General features: G+C 42.0%; 3 protein-coding genes across 3 annotated transcripts in view; all 3 read left to right on the top strand.

Moving 5' to 3' along the window:
• The first annotated feature begins 229 nt into the window (after nt 1-229).
• Nucleotides 230-9,790, top strand: LOC310817823 (protein phosphatase 1 regulatory subunit 14B-like). The gene is made up of 4 exons (XM_083688538.1): nt 230-640; nt 7,949-8,029; nt 8,470-8,502; nt 8,831-9,790. The coding sequence occupies exons 1-4, from the start codon at nt 455-457 to the stop codon at nt 8,897-8,899; spliced, it is 369 nt and encodes a 122-aa protein (XP_083544664.1). The 5' UTR covers nt 230-454; the 3' UTR covers nt 8,900-9,790.
• Nucleotides 9,791-11,335: 1,545 nt separating this feature from the next.
• On the top strand, nt 11,336-20,547 carry LOC310818017 (mitotic checkpoint serine/threonine-protein kinase BUB1 beta-like). Its single transcript, XM_083688774.1, has 22 exons — nt 11,336-11,412; nt 11,886-12,012; nt 12,140-12,199; nt 12,283-12,427; nt 12,717-12,913; nt 13,151-13,317; nt 13,615-13,805; nt 14,588-14,831; nt 15,187-15,308; nt 15,754-15,872; nt 16,182-16,222; nt 16,357-16,423; nt 16,638-16,674; nt 16,921-17,183; nt 17,494-17,657; nt 17,969-18,109; nt 18,347-18,438; nt 18,566-18,733; nt 19,208-19,344; nt 19,563-19,710; nt 19,821-19,936; nt 20,174-20,547. The coding sequence occupies exons 2-22, from the start codon at nt 11,894-11,896 to the stop codon at nt 20,295-20,297; spliced, it is 2,862 nt and encodes a 953-aa protein (XP_083544900.1). The 5' UTR covers nt 11,336-11,412; nt 11,886-11,893; the 3' UTR covers nt 20,298-20,547.
• Nucleotides 20,548-22,146: 1,599 nt separating this feature from the next.
• The window catches only part of LOC310817894 (serine/threonine-protein kinase PAK 6-like), an 18,987-nt gene continuing 18,123 nt past the window's right edge, over nt 22,147-23,010 (top strand). Inside the window, exon 1 of the mRNA XM_083688625.1 lies at nt 22,147-22,186. The gene's annotated coding sequence lies outside the window, so the exon portion shown is untranslated. The remainder of the gene's footprint in view (nt 22,187-23,010) is intronic.

Raw genomic sequence — 23,010 nt, 5'->3', positions numbered from 1 at the left:
CACACACACACACACACACAGTCACTCACACACAGCAAAGATGAGAGACACAATAACAGAGAGAAGCACAAAATAACAACAGAGGAGGAGAGAAAGCAAAAGGTAGAGGGCAGGCAAGAGAAAGAAGGGGAGGAGACCGGGGAGGGGCGGGGGGCAGAGAAAGGAGGAGGAGAGAGACAGAGAGGGAGCCCAGGAGAGAAGAGGAGGCAGTAGAGGGAGAGGAGAAAACACAGGGCTCGCAGAGAGAGCTGTGCACAGAGTATAACAACTGAGAGAGAGTGGGTGAAACAGGGAAACGGACAGAGAGACAAGAGAGGAGAACAGTGCAGTGACAGATAAAGCTAGACATTGAAATACGGGGAGAGAGAGAGGGAGAGTTTCTCTGAAAGGGACACCAGCTCTGAGCTGTTTTCCCCGGTGGCCAGCAGCCAGCCAGGCAGGCAGGCAGGCAGGCATGGCGACACAGCCAGGTCCTCAGACTAGGGTCCTGTTCCGAACCCCGGAGGAGAAAGAGGAGGAAGAGCCGCCCCAGCGCAGGCTGGGCAAACTCACTGTCAAGTACAACCGCAAGGACCTGCAGCGAAGGCTGGACATCGAGGAGTGGATCGACGGGCAGCTGCATCTCCTGTTCGACTGCGAGGTGAGCTCCTGTTACTTTCTGATCCGGGATCAAAGGTCCTTTGGCACCGGTCCTCATCTTAACCGTCGTGACCTGAGTAAGAATAAAACTCTGGAGTGGTATCTAAAAGGCATGATAAAAAGGGACACTGAGCAAAGCTTAGTTTAGTGTACACAAGGGAGCTCTCACAGCGACAGTGGCCAGGGAGGAGAGGAGAGGCGGTGTTAGAGAGACGGGGGTAAGAGGGCTCACTTGCTTCTGTTGTGAAGTAGTCGCACTGAGAGAAAGAGTAATGAAGAAAGAGTAATGAAGAAAGAGTAATGAAGAAAGGGATAGTCAGCGAATCGAAAAAGAGGGAGAAAGAGAGAGACTGAGAGATGGGAGAGAAATGTCAATACAGTTGAGTGGGGTAGCAAATACAGAATGGAGCGCACTTTGTCAATGACGTTTACTTTGCGTTCACCCTGGTATCGCCCGCCTCCAGGGAACTAAGATTGTGGATCGCCCCAAAGCTAAGAGCTCAGCCCAGCTGTCCTAATGTGACCTGTCGTTCAGTGATCACTTTCTTTAAAGAAGGCTACCTCCTTAGCAGTTGATTTTTTTTCTCTTTTTTTGTCTTTTAATTCATTCAGCATGCTTGTGTTCTTTTGCTATCAAAACCGATTGTAGAATTCAGATTGTGATCGAAATTCACCAAAGCATACCCACATGAATACCCTTGCTTGAGATCTGAGAATTGGTGTGAGCTCTCACAGATTACCTTGATTCACTTAAATTCACTACTGTAAATTCTTTTGCTATCAAAACTGATTGTAAAATTCAGATTGTGATCGAAATTCACTTTAAAGCAATTCAGTTGAAATGTGTATTGCCTCGTTACTAACAGTTGGTCCTGTCTTGTCTTTAACGTTGGCTTTGAATGACCTTCATATGGTTATTAATCTCTTTCTATTGTATACCCCACACTCTCACATACTACCATACTCTTGTGGTTGTCTGAATCAAAGCCACTGTATGTAGCCCGGGACATTTGCCCCGTGCTTTACCTTGATCTCTGCTGGACCCAGTAGCCCTATGGAAATTGTATTCTAATTCTATGCTTAGTCTCACGTACGTGCCCTCTGGTTAGTTTTTGGATTGATTGCATGCTGTGACAGGACCCACAGGAGCTATCTTAAGACATTTCTCGGTGGGTTGCCAGACAGAAAAAGTATTGCTGTGTGGGCTTCATTGATTCAAATGATTTGGCTGAGCTCTGTCCAATTATATCGTCAGCTGTGGCAATTTGATTACAATCCCTGGGAAACACCATGGCAACCAAATCTGGGCTCCACTTTGTTCTCTTTGCTCAGTGTAGACTGGCTCACCTGAAGGGCACTGAGAAGCTCTGGGTATAGGATGCCTGTAGGCAATGTTTCCAGATAAGCTTATCCTCATCCAATCCTAAACGTATCCATTAAGGAGAAAAATGCTAATCTGATTTTAGATCAGTGTCTAGCAAAAATTTCATCTCTCTTCTAGGGTAGTGTAAAGTTCTCAATGGCTGCTTCTGGTAGCGTAAATTGTCCATGACAGGTACAGTATCTTAATTAAGAATCTAGAGCTTTAGGTTCAGTAATTACTAAACTATTAAACATAAACCAATTAATGTTTTTATTGTTACAAGTGAAGTTCTGTAGGAATGTTTTCTTTATCCCTTTTCCATATTGTCTAACCCTAACCCTTGAAAACACAACAGTGGTCATTGTCAGAAAAGCTGTCTTTCCCCAGATTAACCTACAGACACAGTTGGCCTTTTGCCAATGCAGCTCCTAGGGAAGTGCATAACTATTGGCCAAAGATCCCAGTGTTTGAGGGAGAAAGGGCACAGTCAGGGTTCAGGGCCTCACGTCACATGTCACAAGGGCCTCATGTCACAAGCAGCGTGGGTGACAATGAACTTGGCCCGATTATATTTATGCCCCCTTTGTCCCTATCGTAAGGGGTCCTTATGCAGTGCTAAACCAGTGCATAACCATAAAACAAATTAAAGACAAAATATCCTGACATGGTGGCAGCAGGGAGGTATTACGAGTAGCTATGAAGGAGATAGGGTGCCCTAACCAAAGAAGATAGAGAACCCTAACCAAAGGAGATAGAGAACCCTAACCAAAGGAGATAGAGAACCCTAACCAAAGGAGATAGGGTGCCCTAACCAAAGGAGACAGGGTGCCCTAACCAAAGGAGACAGAGAACCCTAACCAAAGGAGATAGAGAACCCTAACCAAAGGAGATAGAGAACCCTAACCAAAGGAGATAGAGAACCCTAACCAAAGGAGATAGAGAACCCTAACCCTAAGGCCTGTTTGATTCTGTGCAGGGGCAAAGTGGTAGGGAACACAGTCACCTACGAAAAGTGTATCAGAAAGTAGAGCACCACATACAATATGAGGCGTGAACATCTTCATGTTACCAATGTGTGTTACCACAAACACTAGTACTTCGAGTTAGGAGCATTATTAGGCATTCACTTTGAGCGGTTAAAGTAAGGGTATTTGTCAGGGAGGTGAAAATGCTCAAAGCATTTTGGTCGAAACTGCTCCAAAGTCAACTTGAACTGTGATGTTCGTGTCGCAAGTCTCTCTGTTTTATGCCCTCCTCCACCCCCAACCTAAGCAAAGCTTATTTTTTGTAGCTTTCTGCCTATGGACATTGCTTGATACGTGAACACACAAAGCGAGTAACTACTATTGTGTGCAGTAGTGACCGGGCAGAGGGTACTGTCGTACCAGTAGCCATGGTTGGAAGCGGAATGTGGTCCACTTCCTTTGCTCATGACTCACTCACTATAAAGATGCAGTTGAGCATGCTTGAGGTGAATGTGGTCCTGACAATACTGTACTTTTGACCAGACCTCACATTCATATTTGTGAAGAAAGAGAGCGAACCCACCAATGGAATCATCATTCTCCCTCAAGAGAATACTAATTCATTTCTAGATGTTTGGCCCTGGTAGGCACTTGTTGTCTGTGAATAGTTCTTTGTTTGTTCCTGTATGAATGGAAATACCAGGGTAGTGTACAGCAGACTGTGTGTGGGTTAAGATCAAGACAAAGCTCTAAAATACCCCCAATGACATGGCCAGATAAGGACAACGGACCCTCATGGAAGAATCAATTATGAGATATGAATTCTGACTGTCTTGGAGGCTCTGTCAAGTAGCAGAAAGGGCATGCACACTGGTGTTTAATTTCAACTGAACTACACTCAAACTTAAATTGCCTGAGATCAGTGCTTCGAGTATTAGGAAGCTAAACACTTATCATGATCTTATCATGTATTGTTGTAAGCGTCTGCTAAATGCCATAAATGTAAATGAAATGTTATCATGGATTTACATTAACATGTAGAATTCAAGAGCATATGGGCCTCTTCCCATAGCAGAGTAGAGGTTCTAGTAATGCTAATTTGGCCTCCTTTGCTAAAGGTTACCCAGTGGGGTATTCTAATGCAGACAGCCACATGGATTTATTTCAAGTCAACCCCTGGGGTTGTGTGTTGAATTATTGAGAGTTATTCCTAATTGATATGTATGGTTTCCTGGTGGTAGACCTCCATTGTATATCTTCTGGGATATATAATAAAGACACTTGTCTCATGACTTACTCCAAGTAAAACAAAATACTAGTTATAGAGACTAGTGCAGTGAGTTATGGGAGTTCAGTGTCTGTGTAGCTTTGGGAAAGAAGGTGTCTTTCTTAGGCTTTCAGTCTATTTCAAATGTTTCACGTTTGAGTGTGCTGTTTCAGACATCATGGTTGCCTTCTTGGTTTGGGTTGGGAGTGTGCATATTGTGAAACACCACAAGTGTGGGTTACTGGGGATTAAGAGGAGATTTTAACACAAATAGTTTAGAAATTAAGTTGATCCCCAGTATATTAATCATTAAACATTTTTGAATGGGAAACATTCTGCACGTTTACCTAAGCTGTAAGCAAATATGCTATTATGTTGGGTGTTCTTAACATGCATCAGCGATTTTCTCTGCAGGGATTAAGTCAATAAATCAGCCATTTTCTTTATTGAAATGAGCCTCACAGTAAGAAGAATGTGATCTTTGACCTGTGTTATTGGACATTTAAACCACTGTTGTGGCATGAAAAAGGCTAATTAGTATGTTATTGCTTTCTAATTGTTTACTTCACATCCACTATTGCAAACCACTTAAAACTTTCCCAATATAAGGTCATATCTTACAATCAGTAATCAATAGGTTAAGGCTGGTTTATTTTTTTAGCAGAACTGCACAGTAGGGGAATTTCACAGAGACATTTGAAAGGCTCCTTGTATATTTAAATTAATCGTTAATTTCTTCATACACCCCGTTGATGACATTAACCACTTTGTTGACACGAAAACACTAATACAGTAGAGGTAAAAAAAATGGTGTGGGTCATGTGGTTTACCTAGCAATCTGAACCTTTCAAGTAAATCAAAACTCCAATGAATATGCAACACAACGACCCCCCATCCGTGGAACAATGGCCAACAGCGACAGAGCAGCTCCAACACCAACAGCATTGATGTAGACTTGATTTTAATACATTTTAGCATTGTTAGAATTTCAAAATTACAAATAGACCGCCATCTTACTGTCAAGTAATTAGAACATTGATTTCCCCCCAAGCACAAATCTGTCTCTCCTCACTGATGATAATGCCATCGAAACTCACATCGGAACCGTGGGAAAAAAACATCGCGCCAAACAAGGCAGAATAGCAAAGCGGGAAGGTTTGTTTTATGTCTGCCTAGTCTGGAAGTGTCTTACTAATAGGCTACTATTTAGGTGGACATAGGAGGATAAGGGCACCATCTCCTTTATATCCACAAAGAGCCTAAACGGACAAGCTGGATATGAAACTAATTCTGCTCTGCCAGCGAGAGGTGCATCTTCTATTTTAACTAAATCGAAGACAATGTTAGTGCTAATGCTGTCTAGTTGTTAATTTCATTTTGCCTATTATTTAATGACAAACAGGAGAGACAGTCGTTGGTTATGTGCGCTGTTTTATAGGCGCACATGTTTCCATAGACCTTGTTGAGCGCTACTTGTTATTTTTAACCCTGTTTGGACATTTCCTTTGTGCGCTTGTAACCCTTCAAATATGTTAGTGCAGTGCTGAAAGATGTTCTTGAAAGGGGCTGCGTTTTCTCCAACTCAACACAACAACAAAATAAATGTATTGTTCATTTACTGAATAAAACGGAAGAATTTGACATTAACATCAAAATGGCATTAATAACAATACAACCATTCAGTACGGGTATTGTAAAAACAAAACAAAGAAAAATAAAATCCTGTACTGTTAATTGTCGTCCTCTAAAACAGTTTCAAGGCCCAACCCATTTCCTCCATGATCTACTGCAACAGAATAACATCTCAGCACTTACGGCTAGGAAATGCACTAATCAGCCAAAATATTCTGCAGCGTCGAATAAAAACCCATTTATATTTCTGTAAGTGTGCAGGGAACATTGGATGCACCTGCGCTCCTCGTACTTTCCCCTGCGCTCTTTAATGTCAACAAAATCATTTCCCAGCACCCTGTCTGGATAGACAGCCATTTTGACTAATTAGCAGAGGTGGGTACAAATGGGAACAGGAAGATCACTGTAGACATTCTCATTAAATAATAATTTAAACCTTCATGCCTTCCTGTTGAGCAAGCCTGGGTTTCCCGAAAGCTTCATAGTTTATTAATTTCTCCCGACAACCCAGCCGCAAAGCTGAGAGAGAGCAATCACAGATCAAACTTTCTGTGCGGAAAATAATTAAATTAATTTATTAAAGAACCTTGCTGGTTTAGGAGAAGAGTTGGCCTGGATTTCAGTACTGAAGCTATGAAGCTTTAAGTCAACTCACCTCTCTGAGGTTGTCAGAGAATCATCCTCAGCGTTCTCAAAGTACATGAGGGTCAAAATGATAGAATATGGCACATACAAAAGGGGAAAATAATCTTTCATTTTAGGGTAGGGTAAGTTGTCAGGGAAAGGTATTAGCAAACAAAAAACAATGTCCCAACAAGAATTAGCAACAAAAAAAGGGGAAAAAAATAGAAAAAATTGCAAGTCGGGGTGCTAGTATGCATTTGTGTATATATGTATGTGTATATATGTATATATGTATATATATGTATATATTTAAATTGTATTTGTTTTATTCAACAATAGTATACAAAACAAATCAGGGATGATACATACAGTACAACAACAGTAAAAATACACATTCACCAGGGAGATAAAGGAAGAAAGAAAAGAAAAGAAAAAGAAAACAGGGTAATAAGGAGTTATCATGGCACATAAAGTACAAAGTTCATGAGACAGAGAGATGATGGATTAAGGACAAAGTTATCAGATTAAATGTTCCAAATGGTTCTGGCTTTTTGCACACATTTTAAAGATCAAATAGATCAATTCAATAAATAAAACAACAACAAAAAAAAACATTCTGGGTCAGGTCAACAAAACACTCAGGTGTTTTCTCAAATGTAAATGTATGATGTAGTAAATCATTAACTGGATAACAAGCAATGTTAAAGTCACCAAAGACATATATTCAATCATTTATCTGTAATCTTGGAAGAGAGAGTCTAACCCTACTTTATAATATGTAACAAAGGAAGAGAGGTAGCTTTACAAACTCTGGAGTATTCTCTAAGTGTCATAAAATGGCAAGAAGAAGTCATATATTATTTATAAAGAGGGATTTTCTTTCTATCTTTCAGAATACCAGCGGTCATTTTTGTACTTTGTCAAGCTTGCAATATTTCAACTGAGAAGATCATCGTAACGTTTCTCATACAAGCCAATTGTGGTGTTAAAGTCTGTCATTGGCTTTTTGGCAGAGCTGCTGCATGATCAGTGAGAAAAATGTGGTTCACCAAAGCCCGGAGCATGCAGGGGGATGTTGGGCCTGATGGCCGTCAGTACAAAAGCTTCAGTGTGTGAATAAATGTCTGTGCATGACCATGTGGGTCACAAAAATGCTATCACTTCAAATTAACATGGACTGCTGTTGGCAAGAATATCAAAACCCTCCTGGGAAAGTTCTGCTGCAAGTTTGTTCTGACATGAGTGTCATTTACTAGTAGTAACATAGTAACTAGTGAAGCCTTCTTTTTATTTCAGATTTACATGAAAATAATTAAGCAAGATTGCAATGATTATGTTTGAATAAATATTCTGTATGAACATACATTGATGTAGTTGGTGTTTTTCATTATAGTGAATTGGGAGTGAATAGAAATTTACGATGCTTGCTTCAGTTTCTGTTGTTTTTACTATTTTCAGGAGGAGGACATTCCTGAGCTAGAAATTGACATTGATGAGCTTCTGGACCTATCAGACACAGAACAGAGATCCAAGCTACATGTGAGCACCAAATATTTTATACTACCAAATCACTGATAAGTACAGCCAATATGTATTTTAAACATAGCTTAGGGTTAGTATATTCACTCTGAGAAAACCTACCTAGAACCCTTCTTGGTGCCATGATCTAGAATCCCCTGTGGAAAGGGTTCTTGAACCAAAAATGGTTATTTAGCATGTCCCTGTAGGAAAATCCTTTCAACAACCCTTTTTGGTGCAACATAAAACCATCAACTTTTTGGGGCCATGTAGAACTCTTTCTGTGGGAAACTTATGGAACCAAAAGGCTTCTACATGGCACTAAAAAGGGTTATTCAAAGGATTCTCCTACTGTGACACACTGAAGATTATTGTTTCCAAGAGTGTTGTTTGAATAACTCTCTTATAGAGAAACAATGCCTTAGTGCAAGAGGTAATGTTTCCTAACTCTCTTTCTACAGGAACTTCTTCAAGGGTGTGGCAAGCCAAAAGAGGTAAGTACGCACAAGCAAATGTAATTTGCAGGCAAAGAAGAAATATACATAGCCAAATAAAAGGATTCTGATTCTGATTCTGATTCTGATAATGAAGGTTTAGCGGAGGATGTGTTCTTTAATTAGCGATCTTCAGCCATTGCTCTCAAACAAAAAGTCGAAGATCCACTAGAAGTTCACTCTGAAATCTAAATCCTATGAATTTACTCACTAAAAACTTGACTATGTTATATAGTGGTTTCATTTCAAGACATTAAAATGACTTAAATGTAAAACATTTTTTTATTAAGACATCTTACTGTACATTTTCTTTCATGTTCCCTAATAGGACTTCATCAATGGCTTGCTTTACCGCATGAAGGGGTTACGCAAGATGTCAGGTCCCTTGAGAAAATGAATGAACCTGGGAGCCATGGCCAAGACAATGTGAACAAAGTCACCATCCTCTCTCATCTGTAGCGGTGGATTCGGCTATGTACAGTGACAGTCCTCGTGTATCTCGATGATGTCTTTATAGACAGTCTGCACTACAGAGTCTTTAATGGTGTGGTAGCCCTGGTCCAAGATGGTTCCTGTTGTGCAGGTTGCAGCCCTATAATCAATGGTGTTGCATTAGGGGTCTCATGTCATTATTTAATCATTTAGTTTTGTTACAATGTCATGCAGCTGGAAGACGTAATAGTTACAGACCCAGAACCGCTTGTCACATACCCATATGTTTGTTTGACAGAACTGACAATGATTCTGCACCACATAATAATACAGATGACAATTTGGCACCATAAATGGTATTTTGTATCCACTTATACAAGACTGGTGGGTCGGAGCATCCAATTAGGAATCTTGATTGGAAAGTGTAAAACGAAATCTTGATAGTTACTAAAGCATAACGATGCTCTTCCAAGAAAAGAAAAGAAAAAGTCATTTGGTGTTGATTGCCCCAGAAATAGTATGCAATAGACATAAATATGATTCAGTCTGTTTGTTTCTGCATGTTGTTTCTGCATGTCTATGTTTTGTGCTGTTACTGTATGATGTTACTGTGTAGAGTGCACCTGTGACAGTGGGGGGCACTATGGCCTGGTTGGTTTAACTCTTGGGTGCCTTTAATGGACAGTTTGGGTATTTTGAGTCTTCAGAGCAACATGTTCTGCGCATTCAGCAACATATTTTAATCTAATTACTATTATTATCAAATCAAAAACATAGTTGTCTGATAAAGACCCTGTGACTAGCATAAGAATGTACTGTAAAAAATGATGGTTATTGTTTAGATTAAGGTGTTGTTTTATGTCTTAATAAAATAAAGTGTTGTTATTGTTACCCAGACTGTTACAATATTTTGAAATTCTATCTTTTAAAGGAGCAATATGTAACATTCAAGCTTTCTACAAGCTTTCTAATGGTTATAATAACTGTTTAATCAGTAGCGATCAGGGAATGAGATCCCTTGAAAGAAATATTTAATTTACAAATGTTGTGTTGGTCCTGAAAAGCGCTTCTTGGGGGTGACACTCCATTTGGCCAGGGGTGTTCTAGGGCAGTTGGCTCACCAATGTTCGCCGTTCTGTCTCTGGAGGATGTATCTTTGAATCGTGCGCACATGAAGAAACACAACAGCACTGCAAGTCTAAATGTCAATGTCTTTGACTGAGAAAATAGTTACTGAAAAGGAGAGCCGGAGACTTAAAGAGATTATTATAAAGACAATAAAAGACAAGAAAAATAGAAAAGGAAAGAACAACGGTGAAACAAATACTGAGGGGAAAAAGCAATAGATAGGTCAGTGATCTTACTGATGAGAAGAGAGAACTCCTCCACCTTCCCTAACAAGTGGGACTGGGCAGCAAACCTTCCTTCCATGTCCCACAAATTCTACATGTGAGAATACTCTGCCAACAACACTGCTGGAAATCCACCAGAAAATACCATGGCACCTACTAACATTATACATCAACACTGTCAAATGGATCACACTACAAATGCTAGCAATAGAATTTAATTTACATGATAAAAACATCAGCGACACTGAATAGCTAGAGCAGTTCATATAGGTAATAAAGCTTGTTTCTGCTTCTCTACTCACTGCGAGTGGATAAGTACTCACTCAGGGCCATAAAGCATCACAAGGCCCATAAGACGGGTTGGGTTGCTGGCCTGGTTCCATACTTCAAGGCTGAAGTGAACTCAAGTGAATGATTTGAGGTAACTTGTTCTCCTTCTCTTGCCTCTGTTTTCCTTTTGTTGTTGTCATACATATTTCAGCCCAGTGGTCGGCGGTGTTGCACACTACTCTATCTACCAAAACAAAGAAGAAGAAGAAGAAGCGGAAGTGGAGTAACACTTCCTGTCCCTTTAGCCTATAAAAAAGCACATCCAACCCATATCTGTGTTCTCTGAGCTCCAACTAGCTCCATTAAGACTTCCGGTTTCGCTTTTCGCCGTATTCGCGGCTTCAAAATAAAAGCGCGAGTTCAAACATGAATGGAAAGTCCATTATGTGTCCGCTATACACTGCAGCAAGGTTAATTTGGATATTAGAATAATTACTTAAAAACACAAATAATACATTGAAATGATGAAATGTTTATTCCCAGGTATAGTTACATATAATTTGTGGTTCCTTTATTGATGTTTAGTATTTCTAAATGCTTAAACAAGTTTAACGTGGGTGCTTTTATTTTGGAAGAAATCGTCAGTTACAAATATTTGCATTGACCGGAAGTAGGTGGACGCAGTTCCACTATTGGAGCTCAGAGAACACAGATCCGACCCGCGATCCAATCACATTCATCCTCTGCCGGCGGTTGTTTTTAAATGTGTAGGAAAACAGAACTGAACACAAGCGTAGTTAGCTGTCAACATATCATATCCAACATCAACTGGACTAGTTATTGGTTTAGTATTAAGGTAAGTGACTATGTTTCTGGAGTGCAAATGGCAGGCTATCCTCTAGCTTGGAATCTCGCTAATTCTACAGTCTTTGACTTTGTGATTAACGTTAGCTCCCTGCTACGACCTCGACTGGTCTCATTATGTCCCGTTTTTTGTGTGTGTGATCTTAGCATCAAAATAATTTAGCATTAGCGAGCTCATTCATTAGACTAAAGTCATTTTGTTCTTGTTAAGCAGAGCAACATTTCTCGAGAAACGAGTTTCAGATACACGAAAAAGCCTGCTGCAGTCGTCGACTTCGGCTACCTACCTACCTACCCAGTTTAATTGTGGGATGATGATGACCATGGCATGTTGATTCGGTTAACTAGTCAACTATTCATTGTTGAAACTCAGACTGGTGTCATATGTTACTTCAAAACAAAAGTATACTCAGTCACTGACCACAGCTGTCATGTGTCATCTTGTCTTGCTTGCATACTCTCTAGCTGTGATCATGGCCGAAGGAGGACCAGAATGGGAGAACTGTAAAGAAAATATCCAGCCTTTGAGAGAAAGACGGGCTGCCTCCCTAAGCCACCAAGATGGGTCCAGTGATGCAGCTTTTCAACAGAAGTATGTCAACCAACATTGTGCAACAACTACCAATGTTTTGTTCTCCATACAGTATATAGATGAATGCCATGGGCTATTCTATTAGGGCCATGTCTTTGGAATAAAGCCCTATCCCTTTCCCCCACAGATCATTTGAATATGAACTTCGCATGTACACTGGAGACGACCCACTTGATGTTTGGGATAGGTGAGATTACAGAGCATACATTTGTCGTCACCCTTAAACAATCCATAGTGACAATAACCAACTGTGGCGGCTGCGTTTTACAGGTACATAACATGGACACTACAGGCCTACCCCCGGGGCGGCAGAGAGAGCAATCTGGCAGCCCTTCTGGAGAGGGCAGTGGAGCCCTTTGTGGATGACAAGAAATACTATGCTGATGCTCGTTATGTAAATATCTGGATCAAACTGGTGAGTGACAATACGACATGTGAAGGTTACCTAAAATAATCAGTGACTTAGATGGCTTACAAAATAGTGTGAAAATTAAATGTTGCCATCTACCATATGATCATATCCAGAGGTACTGCATATTAGTTAATTTTTGTAATTTTGATAGAAGTACAGTTTGATGCATTTCAGTACAATGTATGCGCATTGGACTACATTAAAGCACAAACATTAGCTGACATTCTCCACTCAACCATTTGCATTGATGCAGATGAGAAATTAACCATTTTACCATCCTGCTGTGTTGCAGGCCCAGAACAGCATGGAGCCTGAGAGTGTATATGGCTACATGCAGGCTCAGGGCATCGGTGTGACCCAGGCTGCCCTCTACATCGCCTGGGCTGAGGAGCATGTGAAGCACGGCAACTTCCGGAAGGCGGATGCCATCTTTCAAGAGGGGCACAAGTCCGGAGCCCAGCCCATTGATAAACTCCTGCAGTATCACAAGTGTGTGATTCAACACATTCTTTCTTTGTCTGATCCTCTGTGCCATCTATGGCAATATACTCTTAGCCTGCATGCCCTGTGGGTCCCCAGGCAGATGATTTTATTTCAGCCCAGGACTAGCCTACCTGATTCAACTAATCCTGAGCTCGGTGGCTTGTTTAATTAGTTATGGTAGTACTGGAATGTAATGTTGCTGTGGTAAGAATTTGTTATATCTGCTATGCTGAATATTTGCAGTGGGCTCCAGGCCAGAATGTCTCGTCAGCTGATGTCAGGTGCCACGGAAGGGGCTCAGGAGGAACATGAGCCAGGTCTTCCTCCGAGAACCTGTCAGGTAGACCTGAGACCCAGGGGGAAGAAAAAGGCAGTTGCACCAGTCAACAGGGGAGAAGCGGCAGTCGCAGGTGAGCTTTTTGGGTTTGTTCACCACTAGTGTGTGGTTATGCTGCCTTCACAATCACTGATCTGCGAGTGGATAAGGGGGTTGTTGACGTTGTTGTTACCCGTTAAGAGAACTGATATTGTCTTCTGTATTCAATGCTGCTTCTGAGCAAAGCAGATCTGTGAAGTGGCTAAAATCCTGACTGCTTAAAAATGTGCAATTATGCACAGAGCCATGTTTGTCATATACATTTCAGGGGGAAAAAAACAGAGCCTGTTATTTAATGTGAGGTTGAACTATGTTTTCCTCTCCTTGGTAGGTCACTCTCGAGGACTAAACTTCCAGTTGCCCCTACCTGCGGGCGTCAGCCAGAACACCTCGATCACGGTGTTTGACGAGAATCAGGCTGGTTCGTCTGTAGCAGCAGAACCGAGTCTAGAACCCTGGATGGGCCCGCCCCAGCGCAGGTCCAAAGAGAACACACTGCCTGAGAAATGGACCGACGCCAAGGTTAATAAGATGTTCATCTTGACCAACAATGACGTTTTAGCACCTCCTTATGCTCCTTCCTTAAAGCTGTCATTCAAATTGTTATTGCCAATGTTTACTTGTGACTGTTGCAGTAACTTACTAGCTAGTATTGAATGGAATTGTATTAGCAATATCTGGTGTATGAGATTACTACTAATTTGGGACATTTAGCAGACGCTTTTATCCAAAGCGACTTACAACAACTACATTTGTCTAAAGTAAGTGAATCATCTATACATCAGTCATCATAAGCAAAAATCTATGCAAGGACCAGGTGCCATTGGCAGTCACAATGCCAGAAAAAGGAAGGATTTTTTAAAATATATTATTAACAGTAGAGTAACTGTACAGAGGGGTAGTGGGGGTGAAGAGGTCTTTAGGAGGGACAGTCAAGATGTAGCCTGAAGAGATGGGTCTTCAGTCTACGGTGGAAGATAGGTAGTGACTCTGCAGTCCTGACAGCAGTGGGAAGCTCATTCCACCACCGGGGTGTCAAGACAGTGAAAAGCCTTGACTGAACAGCGCGACTGCTGCATCCTCAGCGCTGCCAAGCGGCCAGCTGAGGTGGAAGAACGGGGTGGTCGGGCAGTTGTTTGGGGGCTGACCATTGCTTGCAAGTAGGGAGGGGCTGTTCCCTTTACCGCCCGCTAGGCAAGCACCAGGGCCTTGAATCTGATGCAAACATTGAATTTATTCAAATTGAACGTTGTTGTTGTTGTTGTTGTTGTTATTGTGAACCATGTCGGTCCTGTCGTCCCCAGATGCCCCAGAAGTCCTGGCCTGACACCAATATGGTGGTCCCGCCCAGCAGGCCGAACCTCCAGCCCTTCATAGAAGAATGTGACCAGACCCCAGGAGGAGGGCAGACGCAGGAGGAGGGCGGCAGCGAGGCCGCAAAGCAGAGCATGTACTGCAAGGACCTGCTGCGGCGCGGCGCCATCGAGTTCAGCTTCGAGGAGCTGCGCTCTGAGCGCTACTTCAAATGCAAGCGTCAGGAACTTAACGGTACAGATTTTATTCGTTTTTTTTTAACTCCTTGATTTAAGAATACAGTTATAATGCACGTTATAAGACTTGTAATAAGCATAAGACATATTGAATGTATCGTACAGCTCAATTACATTTTCCCAGGAAGACTATTAATTAATTAAGACCATATGAAAGCCATGATTATTATTTATAGTCCCTGGCAAAAGAGTCATCCGTCATGGCACGTCAAATAATCCGAGAATGACATCATTTAATATTAGTGATGTAAATGGGATTTTTTTTTTCAAATCAAAAGCCTTGCGTTTCTTCATCATTCCGAGGTGTAAACTATCCACCTTAATCAATGTTCTCCTCCCATTCTCTCCAACAGACAAGGATGCCCACCTGAGCAGAGTCAGAGAGGAGCTGAGGCAGAAGATCGAGGAGAAACAGAGACAGCTTCAGTTACGCCAGTCCCTACAACAACAACAACAACAACAACAACAACCACAGGCAAGTGTCAACGGCTAACGTTCCCGATGATTACCTGCACCTGAAGTTGAAGGTTTTGCAAATTGGTCATTGCAACAGTCCTCTATCTTTTGCCAATCAAGGTTGTTGATCCATTAATTTTGGTCAATTTAGCGAACTCATCATAGTGTTGAACTACACTATGCAGTGCTCATTTCAGTTGAAGCGATTCCATTTGACTGGAACTGTTTCCCCCCCTGAACTCTAAAAGGGATCTCTTTAGGACACATTTGTATATCTCCCAAAAATGTTTATCACCGTTTATCATCATGCTCTGATGAAGGTTTTGCAACTGAAAGCTTAGCTCAGTACATTAAAATTATGCATTGATCCTGAGTGCGGAGACTTCCTATTTTAGTATCCCTCTTGTCTAAAGCGTCTTCAGCGAATACTGTTTTTTAATGCTTTTTGCTTCTTGGTTGATCAGGAGAACAACTCTGATGTGCAAATGACAGAGTCTGGATCTGAAATGCCTGTCAGACAACAGTCCTCTATGCCATTCCAGATCTATGATGAATCTCAATCTGGCTCAATGCATGCACCTGGGTAAGCCATGCCTGTGACAGTGCTTTCTGCATAATTCTACACATTTCACATCTTTACTGAAACAGAAGTGTTAGAAAGATGCGGGGGGGGGGGGGGGGGGGGGATTGATTAAAAAAAAAACAGTTCCAAAATATATTTTGAATAGTATTTGTCATTTTGAAGATATAACCTACAATAGATTTCATGTATGACAACCATTTCATATTTTCTGCAGGCCTATTGCCATATAACACTTTACTTTCACACTTTTAACATTATGATTGGGATTTATGATACGATAATTAAATGTTGTCTTTCTGGATTTTACAGAAACTCCATTCCGCATCCAAATGACATGTTTAACATGACAGGTTTGTGCTCTACTGTATGTTGTATGTATCCATACTGGTACACGGAAGTAATACAGAACTAAAACCCTTTTTCAAATGTCAACATGGAAGTTGGACAGGTCTTTACTAAAGATGTCTATGACTTTTTATTTTAGAAGACGTTTTCCTACCCCCTACACAGACGGCTTTTGGCGTGAGGATTCCATCCTTGTTTCCAGGTAGGTTTTAATGTACAGGAAGCTTCTAAACTCCAAACAGTTAAACCTGCCACAAAAGTGTTATGTTGAAAACAGAATTCTTAATTCTCAACATCGGGGAGCTTTATCCGTGTACTCATTTTATGAGTATTTCTGACATTCCCTTGTACAATACCCAACCATGCACTTTTAAATGTATTTAGTTGCTTTTTACCACTTCTTTCCACCTCAACAGGTAGTAAAGTACCTCTCTCTGAACAGGCCCAGGTGTCCAAGGTATACATATTTTGAACTGAAATGTTTCTTTCTCACCTCATAGTATACTGATTTCTTTGAGGGTTACTTGAGAATGGATACATCTTCGTCTTTATGGAACGATATTTGTCTAGGTCTACACTCACTTTGCACTTTATTAGGAACTTATTGAAATGAGTTCACACAGTGTGTTTGTTGTCATAACAACCTCTCTCAGAGGTTCAAAAACCTTTCCAACAATGCCTGGCCATCTTTCTCCAAACACAGAACTTGCCGGATACAACAAAGTTCCTGAACGAGGAGGCCATAGTCTCTGGCCACCAGAACAAGACCCTGTGCGCCAGCCCTGACGACACCAATGACTTTGCACGAGCTGCCAAAATGGTGTCCTCCCCCTACACCGGCACCCTAGGCCAGAGGGGGAGCTCACCCAACAAGGGTAGTCTTACCGAGGACCTTGGTGCCTTGGCCGCAAAGGCAGACCCCCCGCAAACCTACACTGATGCTGATGGGAGGAAGAAGCAGCTCAGGTATACCTCTGTTTGTTATTGTGTTAATAAGTTAGCCAGCTAAAGTTGATTTGACTCGAGCCGGGCAGACACTGTGCCATTTCAGCCACGAATTTGCCACGAGCCAAGTTCTCACAACCAAATGTACATATCGGATGTAAAAGTCGGTCATCTGCAGTGAACTTGACGCCTTGACTCGCATAGTGTGAATTGGTCAACGACATGAAGAGAAGCCACGATCACACCGATTTGAATGTCCGAATTTCGTGGTATTCGTCATAGATCTGGGGTGACCTTATACCCAATTGACTTATGACCTGTGTCTCTGTAGCCCCATCCAAGAGGCCAGCCTTGAGGTGTGGAACTCCATGGCCTCCGCCCCCACCTCCTCATCCTCCCAGGGCACCCAGTCTGGGGGCAAAGTCATCAACGACCTCAGCAGGCTGGAGGGGGGAGACGCTGACCTTGAAGTCATGGACCAGTCGTCATTATCTAGTGAGTCTATGGCCCTTAATTGTTAGATTCTTTACGTCCTTTTCTCCATCCTCCACAGGCTTCCTTCTCAAAAAGCATTGGAGGAGAATATCTAATGGGAGGAACCTAGATCATCTCTAATGCGTTTTGAGTAGGAAGTGAGTGGAGGATGGAGGAGAGGACACAAGGAATCGAGTTTCTAACAATTAAGAAAGGGCCTATGAACAAAGAGTTATGGAGGGAAAGGTTGCACACAATTCTACTCAAACTAATATTTGCAAAGATCCAACCTTTCCATTTGTCCGACCCCCCCCCCCCCCCCCCCCCCATAGACAAAACACCAATGGAAGACCCTTGCAGTTTGAGTGTCAGACGGCGGTTGCTGGATCAAATGGACTTGAGTACCTTTCTAAACCTCCATTCTGAACCCGGTCCAGTTCCCACAGTGGAGGAAGCTGATGTGGTTGTTCTGGGTATGTCAACCAATAATCAATTACACATGGATGGATTAATAAGTGGATAGATGGATTGATCGAATGCCAATGAAACTGTTAATTAATGTAAATGTATACAGGACCTCCTCGAAAATAAGAGCATCTCAAGCCGTTTAATTCAGTTTTTAAATCAAATAAATTGATCGACTGAAGGGTATATTATTCTATAGAGCTTTTCATCAAGTCTTTTAAACAATCTCTCTCATTTTCTTGAAGGGGACCAGACCTTCTTTGTCTCCTCCAAGATCATGGACTGTGAAAACTTCTCCGTCTATACAGGCCATTGCAGGGATGACGTTGCCCTGAAGGCAAGGCCGAGTGGAGAACCGGTGGCATTCAGTAGCTACAAAGGAATAGGCTGTGTTCTAGAGAAAAATGGAAACATGCATTCAATAAATCATAATCTAACATCGAAACCTTTCCCTATTTATTCAGGTGGAGCACTGCACGGTGCCCTGGGATTTCTACATCTGCTCTCGACTGAGTGAGCGACTAGCCCAGGACCACCAGGCGTCACCACCCACTCACAAGGCTAGCCACTGTTTCCTGTTCCAGGACGGCTCTGTCTCGGTCCACAAGGTCCCCCAGCAAAGCACACTGAGGGTGAGTTGAGTGTTCACCTCTTCTCTCCTGTCTGGGCTGAATCCTAACTGTAGACTACCTGGTTGTTATTCTGCCTTTAGCTCCAATGCTTAAATCCATGCATTGATGTCATCGTCAATAGGAATGTTTGCTTGAAAATGTCAGTTACGGTACATGCTATGATCTCAGATAAGTATCGCTACCACACCTCCCCCCTCAAGCCGCTTTTAAATAATGTGCCCCAAGACGTTAGCAAGTAGCTTTCTTTGAAAGCATAGCAATCAAAAACAAGTGATAAGGTCATGACAGTCCCTGATGGATGAGGAGTGTAATTATGAGGTAATGACAGAAAATCACAAAGGTTAAAACTCCTCAAACATAATGCTTGAAAAAAAAAAAAAGCACCTTGTACGTACGATTGTGTACATTAATCATCAAACGATTTATTAATGTACGATTGTGGGTACTTCTTTCTTTTCCTCTGCCCCCACACAGGAGATGGCAGAGTTGTGCTCCAGTGATCGGTTTGTGGCCTCCGTGGGCGTGGAGCTTGTGGAGCTGGTTAGACGCATGCACTCCTGCCACCTAGTGCACGGAGCCCTTAGTCCAGACACACTGTTCCTGAATCACAGGTACCGGCTTACATATACTCAACATTATAGCTCCTAACTTTACTTATAGAGCACATTTGTGTGCATCCATACAAGCATACAGTACACTCATAAAACTATACGCACACTCACAAACTCCTCATGTCCAAGAGTTAATGTTTAATGTTGTACATGACTGTTTTTTTGTGCATTTATCAGTTTTTGAGTGCATTTATCATAATTATCACTGTTCCCTGTAGTTCCAAGGAGAATGATATCATTGCAGTAGACTTCTCCTGCTCTGTGGACCTGGATCTGCAGCCGGAGGTAGCGTCAGCGCGGTGCCTCCCAGCTGCCCAGGCCTTCATCACACAAGGGCTGCTGGCCCCCTCTGCCAGCCCCTACCAGGTACATACCGTATAGACCTAGGACCCAGAACACTGTCTATTGTCTACTAGATATTTAGTGCTGCTCTGTGCTCATTGTTAAATCAGCTATTATTCCCTGTTTTGTTGCAGGTGGACCTCTTGGGCATTGCAGAGACAGTGTACACACTTCTGAAGAAGACAACCATGCGTCTGGTCAAAGATGGCTCCGGGTGGACACTAGAGGACTATTGTGACACAAACCCAAGGTTGGTTTATAGTATATTTGCTCCAGAGTAATGTGTACTTGTGATTTGTGAGCCTAAAGGTGTACTGAGTACTGTTTTAGTGTTGCACTTAGACTTTGGCACTTCCATATAACATGGAAATACATTCAATTCATCCAGATCAACTGAAAGAGCTTTCTGTCATTGTTGTATAGAGGACATTGCCTAATTGCCATTTCTGTCTTGTCACTGAAGTACGCTCTTCTTTCTGCTTTGCAGAGGACGGAGGGATGCGTTTTGGAGCAAGTTCTTCCGGACCACTCTCAACTCTGGAGACAAGACTTCTGTATCTGTTCTTACAGAGCTGCAGGACCACTTAAAGAAGTACGGCTCTGCAGCCTGACATGTTTTACACGGTCCAGTCCTCAGTATTTTACTTGGCTGCGTCTCTGCATCACAACCAACTTATCACAGCCACAAAACAAATAGTTTATTATCCTTTTGTGTTGTATGTCTTCATATGTGTTTGTAGATATGTTTATGCTGTATTAATTGTCTTTGTTTGTCCCTAATAATGGCCATGATTGTTTCTTATCTATTGTTTTAACATTCAAATGATTGTTCATGACTGAAAATTAAACATTTGCAATTATGTCGGGCTGATTTGCTTTGAATCTGAGGGTATTATTCATGTGCAATATGTATTGTATAGATATGGCCAGCAGAGGGTACTTCACATGTGGCTGATGGAATCTATACTTGGCCAGGGTGACCTAGGAACTAACCTTGTTGCTACCAGGCTTTCCTAGTTCGGAAAGCCTGGGGAAATCCTTTGCAGAAAGTAACCACAAAAGGGTGGAACCCTGTTCGAAATGAGTGACACCTCGCGACACATCATACTAATCAAATACCTTGCTTGGGTGTAGTTAGAAAAAAATAATTAATTCAGTTTTTCCTTCATGTTTTCTTCCATTTTCTACAATGTTGCAAGCAAGCACAGGCAACAGCAAAATAGTCCTACCCGTTCGGAAAAGACAACGCACATAACAACAAACAACCATTTTACGGGAATGTGGGGGGGGAGGGTTTTTGGAATGTTACATCCAATGAAATTGGGAGGACATTCTCCTGTCCAGTCCAATCTAAGCCAGATCGACTCATCTAAAATTCATGAGAACAACGTGGAGGTATAGCTACATGAGGCTACCTAGGAACACAAGTATATGGCTCATTTTGTGTGTAGTTGTTTACCTTTCCTTTTGATTTAGTGGTGGAATAATACGTCGATGACAGTAAAGATCATTCAGAGCAAAGTAGGGTGTCATCATTAAAGAATCACTAACAAATTGCTGGTCACTAAGCAACAAGATAAAAATGACTAGCACCAACAGAGCTGAACTGAGATTACTGTGAAATAGGACACTTCCTGCCAACAGACCTCTACAGCGGGTTCTCTTCACACCGCTGCAGCCTCCTGTTTACCTTGGGCTCAATCATTTGGCTGCTGGGGATAGAAATGTACTCTATAGAATAGACACATCATACTGGAAGTTAGCGTAATGGCCATGAGCTATCAAAAGACATTTTCATCTGAAAGTCTATTATAAAGACATTATGAGGCGTCATACATGCCTATAATGTGGTATATGTGTGTGCTTCAAAGAAAGTGTTAACCTCAATGCTAGCTAACCAAAAGGCCATGGTTTGTTTTGTTTTTTTACACTACCTGTGTTTACTGTAATGTAGGCTAGGACAGTCTTGTGGGTCTCCCCATCTGTCTGGACAGGTGGCTGGGCATGTGAGCGTCTCCCACGGGGAAGTTAATATTTGATGGAAGCCAGGGGAGGGGCATCTTGTTTGCAAGTCAAATAGTCATAATAAAGGGAGAGGGGGCATACTGTACTGTCAAACCCTGCCCATCTTATCAACCTTTCACCTCTCCAGCCTTGAGAGAATCTCATCTGTTGGTCATAGTCCAAAGAGCCTGATGGGAAATGTAGAAAAACCTTCCACTGAGAGGCAGTTTGTTATGGAGTAGGTGTCAGCAACCCAGCCGTTCAACTGGTTGGTCATTTTGTTGAACATGTTTACCAGCAAATTTTCAAAGGAAGGAAGAGATGAGGTGCCCGGGGGCCGAGGCAGAGCACTGTATTAGGGCACTGGAGCACAGTTGTCATCCTTCTGTCACTTTCCCATTGTTAATCTGCAATGGCACCTCCTCGACAGAGCTGTGCTCCAGTTTGTCACTGTCAGCTAATCAAACTAGTCACATCTAACCTTCAAACATACGCTGTAAGTACTTCATGACTTAATACTTGGTGGAAGCACATTTTGGAACAATTGCAGCTCCAGTGAGTCTGTTGGGATAGGTCTCTGCCAACTGCCAAATCTAGATTGGGCAATATTTGCAGATTCTTCTTTCCAAAACTGTTGTTGTTTTCACTTGGATGTTGTGGGTTACAATGTGTAGTTAAAGGAGGGGAAAAAAATCTAATTCTAATCTAAATCTTAATTACGTGACACCGAGGCGACAAAAGGTGAAACATTTAAAAGAAGGTGTTGACTTTAAGCACTGAACCTCGCGGGCAGTGTCTGACTCCATGTCTGACTCTGCTCCTTCTGGTGAGTCAGCGACTCTACTCCACACTTGTTTGGACTTATCCTTATTTCGCTCTCTGACAGCTAGTTTGATGGTAGACCCAAGAGACTGTAGTGATATGACAGAGTGCAGGAGTTTGTTTGACAATAGCTTTGAATTGAACGGTCACTGTGCTTTTGGTCTTTGTTGACATAAAAATATACCTTTCAAGATGAATATGTGGTTGTTTCGTCTGCAAGATTTACTACTACAGCCTTGCCTTCTTTTACCAGACAAAACGACATGGTGAAATGAAAAGGCAAAGTAAAGATTTAAAGAGGGGAAAAAGACATTAAGGCTCTGTGTAACTTAAGACAGATTCATGTTTCTGTACCGGTTTGACTCCGCTCCTTCTGGTGATTCAGCCAACGACTCTACCCCACACTTGTCTGGACACATCCTTATGTTGCCCTCCGTCAGCTAGTTTGTTAAGGGGGTAGATCAGCTTTTAAGTGAGTAAATAGAATTTAAGTTCTGT

Source organism: Argentina silus (genome assembly GCF_951799395.1).
Source record: "Argentina silus genome assembly, chromosome: 17".
Lineage (NCBI taxonomy): Eukaryota > Metazoa > Chordata > Actinopteri > Argentiniformes > Argentinidae > Argentina > Argentina silus.
Note: the sequence above shows the minus strand (reverse complement) of the source record. Positions and strands in the feature narration are given on the sequence as shown.